This window comes from Octopus bimaculoides, chromosome 3 (assembly GCF_001194135.2).
Source record: "Octopus bimaculoides isolate UCB-OBI-ISO-001 chromosome 3, ASM119413v2, whole genome shotgun sequence".
In the NCBI taxonomy this organism is placed as follows: domain Eukaryota; kingdom Metazoa; phylum Mollusca; class Cephalopoda; order Octopoda; family Octopodidae; genus Octopus; species Octopus bimaculoides.
Window position 1 is genome coordinate 45,891,293 of NC_068983.1, and position 4,282 is coordinate 45,895,574.

General features: G+C 37.4%; 1 protein-coding gene across 1 annotated transcript in view; it reads left to right on the forward strand.

Annotated features, from left to right (window-relative positions):
* LOC106872297 (neurogenic locus notch homolog protein 2) overlaps positions 1–4,282 on the forward strand; it is a 72,146-nt gene that overhangs the window by 52,062 nt on the left and 15,802 nt on the right. The window contains exons 26-29 of the mRNA XM_052966735.1: positions 252–362; positions 1,465–1,575; positions 2,943–3,053; positions 3,290–3,400. Of these exons, the coding sequence (XP_052822695.1) occupies positions 252–362; positions 1,465–1,575; positions 2,943–3,053; positions 3,290–3,400 (444 nt within the window). The remainder of the gene's footprint in view (positions 1–251; positions 363–1,464; positions 1,576–2,942; positions 3,054–3,289; positions 3,401–4,282) is intronic.

A 4,282-nucleotide genomic window follows, 5' to 3' on the forward strand; every position in this document is an offset into this window, starting at 1 on the left:
TACATATGTTTATACACACACATACATTTATATTTGTTATGTATAAGCTAGCGGTTCCGCAAAAAGACCGAAAGAATAAAAACAAAATAAGAAATAGGTCGATTCATTCGACTAAAAATTCTTGAGGGCGATGCCCCAGAATGGCCTCCATCTAATGACTGAAACAAAGAAAAGATACAATAAAAACGAAATATTTATCTACATATATCGATATATATATATATGAAACACTATTACATGTTCTATTTTAGTCGATCCATGCAGCAGTAGTCCATGTGAAAACGATGCACAATGTATAAATGCTGGATCATCCTTCACTTGTATATGTAAACCAGGATTCCGAGGAAATATTTGTCTTATCGGTACGTTTTCCTTTTTCAATCTTTAAAATTAAATTAGACTTTCATATCTATTTTAGACGCATCCAAACAATTTATCTTAAGACATTAATCATTTTGAGTTTTAATATCTATGTTTCTATAAGGAGTCGAGCTGGCAGAAACGTTAGCACGTCGGACGATATGCTTAGCGGTTTTTCGTCAGTCTTTACGTTCTGAGTTCAAATTCTGCCGAGGTCGACTTTGCTTTTCATCCTTTCGGGGTCGATAAATTAAGTACCATTTGTGTACTGGGGTCGATGTAATCGAGTGGCACCCTCCCCCAAAATTTCGTGCTTTGTGCTTAGAGTAGAACACAATCGTTATCCCGACGGACAAAATGGTTAGCGGCATTTCGTCCGACTTTACGCTCTGACTGCAATGGCAATGGGATCGACTTTGCCTTTCATCCTTACGGGGTCGATAAAATAAGTACCATTTGTGCACTGGTATCGTTGTAATCGACTTCCCCCCTTTTCCCAAACTTGATGAATTTGTGCCAAAATTTGAAACTAATATTATAGGCTTTAAAAGCAGTGAGCTGGCAGAAACACCACGCGAAATGCTTAGCGGTATTTCGTTTGCTGTTACGTTCTGAGTTCAAATTCCGCGGAGTTAGACTGCCTTTCATCCTTTCGTGGTCGATAAATTAAGTACCAGATGCATACTGGGGTCGAGCTAATCGACTGGACCCCCCCCCTTCCCCAAAAAAAATTCGGGAATTGTACCTAGAGTAGAATAGAATATTATAGGCTTTAGAAAGGTGACGAGCTGACAGAATCGTTAGCACTCCGAGCGAAATCCGTAGGACCACTGTGTTCGTCTTTACGTTCTGAGTTCAAATTCTGCTGACGTAGCTCATAAAATAAATACCAGTTGATTACTTTGGTCGATGGAATCGATTTACATTCCTACCCATAAATTACTGACCTTGTGCCAGAATTTGAAACCAATATTTCTATTTCTTATAACGAAAAGAAAAAAATGTTATATTTAAAATAATTCTCACTATAGATAAGTAAATGTTAAATATTTGTTTTTCAAGAAATCTTTGCAAATGCTACTAATTAGGCGTTAACTTTTCCAGTTGATCCCTGCAGCAGTGGACCGTGTCAATATGGCGGAACATGCACAAACAATGGATCAAATTATACATGCGATTGCAAACCTGGATACATTGGACAGAACTGTTCTGTATGTAAGTCAACATTTACGCCATGTTTGTTGGTATTATTTTAGTTTACTTCATTCAATGTATTCTTTATTTTTTAAGACTGTAAGCAGATGTTGTTGCTATTTCTTGGATGTAGAGTGACATCAAAGAGGAACCCGATATATTTTAGAGATTAGAAAGTATAATTAATGCTTCTATTTATTTTTACAGTCGACTATTCATTGTAGGGTCGTGAGGGTAGAGGGGTCATTAAGTCCTGTCCGAAGCAATCGTCCTTAAAGTTTTACGCTTGATTCCCAATCGCGACCAACTGATACAACAGATATTATCCAAATATTTGGCTTTTGGTGTCCTTCTAGGTCTCCCCTCGGTTAGCTTGGCTTGAAGAATCTGTCTTGCAATTCTTTCCTGTAACATTATAACCACATGTCCGTAGAACCAGACTGTAACTTCTCAATACGGAGGGGTAGCAGATCGATCTAGAAAAGTCCTTAGATGAGTAAACAAGCATTTCACGTGATCCCAGGTGATTATTTGATAGATACAACTTAAGGACCTCATTTAGTGTTAAAAAGATTTTAGTGAACCTTCCTACATCCTGCACAAAGGCAAGCTGCTCATGTAGGGTTATAAGTGAATGCCCAGAGGGTGGTCCATACAACTCAGAATTCTTGGTATACGAGGCAAAGGTGGTGTCCGTCAGTAGCAGTAGAAAGGGCAGCAACTACTGCAACAGCAGGAGCAGCAGGAGCAGCAACTCCTGTAACACCAGAAACAGCAGGAGCAACAACTACTGTAGCACCAACAATGCGTCCGGTAGCAACAGCAGCAATAACAGCATTAACATCAACAGCAGCATCACCAAAAATGCAAGCACACATACATGGAGATATGTTGTTGCAACTGAGGGGGCCCTTTAAGCTGGCTAAATAAAGACATAACTTCTTTTAGGATCCCACAGAGGCGCAACGTTGCGGCTTTAGCCAACTACATAGAGATAACGCCTTACAGCCTAAACCATAACTCAACGGGAACAGATAATGCAAACTTTGCTTGACCGTGAGGGCAAGGATCCTCAAGAATTCGCTTACACTAGGGGCCTTCTTAAATTTCAAAATTGAGATGTTTAGTCGATGACCTCATGATAGAAAATTCATGTTGAAGACATGAAGTGGCTGCTTGCTGACAAGTGAACGACAATCGTACATAAACTGATGCTTTTTTGGCCACAACTGGAACCGGTTAAAGGGAGATAACTCACGTAGATAAAGGTTTTCACTTCGAAGAATCTCGTTTCAGGTTTTAAAAAAAAGCTTCTTAACCACAGAGCCATACCTGTTGGAAATATTTTAATTTCTTCAATTCAGAAGTTATCTACTTTACATTTGCAGTCGATCCATGTAGCAGTGATCCATGTCAATATGAGGGAACATGCTTAAACCACGACACGACATATGAATGTGCATGCCAACCTGGATACAGAGGGAAGGATTGTTCAATAGGTAAGTTAAAATATAGTGTTCAAATTACTTGTATATTGCACCGTAGTCACTTTCAAAATTTTTCTTGATATCTCTGACGAAGCTCACCCTAAAATATACTTCGAATTTAGTCATACATCTTCAAAAATTATATTTGACTCTACTTAAATGTACTTCCTAATACTTTGGTTAAGGTTTTACATATCAGCATATTTTAACATATTTTAAGATGCTAAAATATCATTTGCATTTTTAAGTCGATCCCTGCAGCAGTAATCCATGCCAGAATGAAGGACTCTGCACAAACGAAGGTTACAATTTCACATGTCAATGTATGGAAGGTTTTAGAGGATCTCGCTGTGAAATAGGTAAGTAGTTCGATATCTATCTACGTATTAATCTATCATTGTATATTTATCTATATTCATACATATCTCTTTGTCTATCTATTTATCTTTGTTTTGTATATATTTATCCACAGACACACCTACATACATATATATGTAATGTACGATATATACATGTTTGTATATTTATGTATATAGTTGCAAATATGAAATGGTACGTATGGTGCTTGGAGACATTATCGGTAATGTTTCGAGTAAAGCCTGATCTCTTCGGAAAGAGGCTGTGTATGTGAGGGAGAGAGGGAGAAAGAGGGAGAGAGAGAGAGAGAGAGAGAGAGAGAGAGAGAAGGGAAGAAAGGAAAAGTAAGTTTGTGGTAATTTTTCTCCTACGATCGCTACACACACATCCTAGTAATATTTAGTGAGAATTGTATGCACACACACACACACACACACACACATACACACACACATACACACACACTCAGACATATATATTATGAGCAATAGTGGTGTCTATTAAACTCAGAGTAAACTCTGTATTTGGAATGACCAATTTCAAAGACTGTTGGATTTTACTCATAGAGTACTGGAATCTTAATAATGGATTTACAAAGGCAATGACCAATCTTAAAGATTATTGGATTTTACTCACAAGGTATTAGAATCTTATATGTATACCATTCTGCCTAAACAATGGATTTACAAATACAATATCCCTACATTCACTCTCTATTTCCTATCTTAACTAAACTACCTATTGCTTAACCATCCTCTCAAACCGTCTCCGATGAAAGGATATAATAAATATCCTGGAAACAGCTGTAAGACTTTCTATTTATAAATATTCTGTATCATACACAGCCTTGGTTTTTATCTCATTACGAAAAGTAAATCCCTATA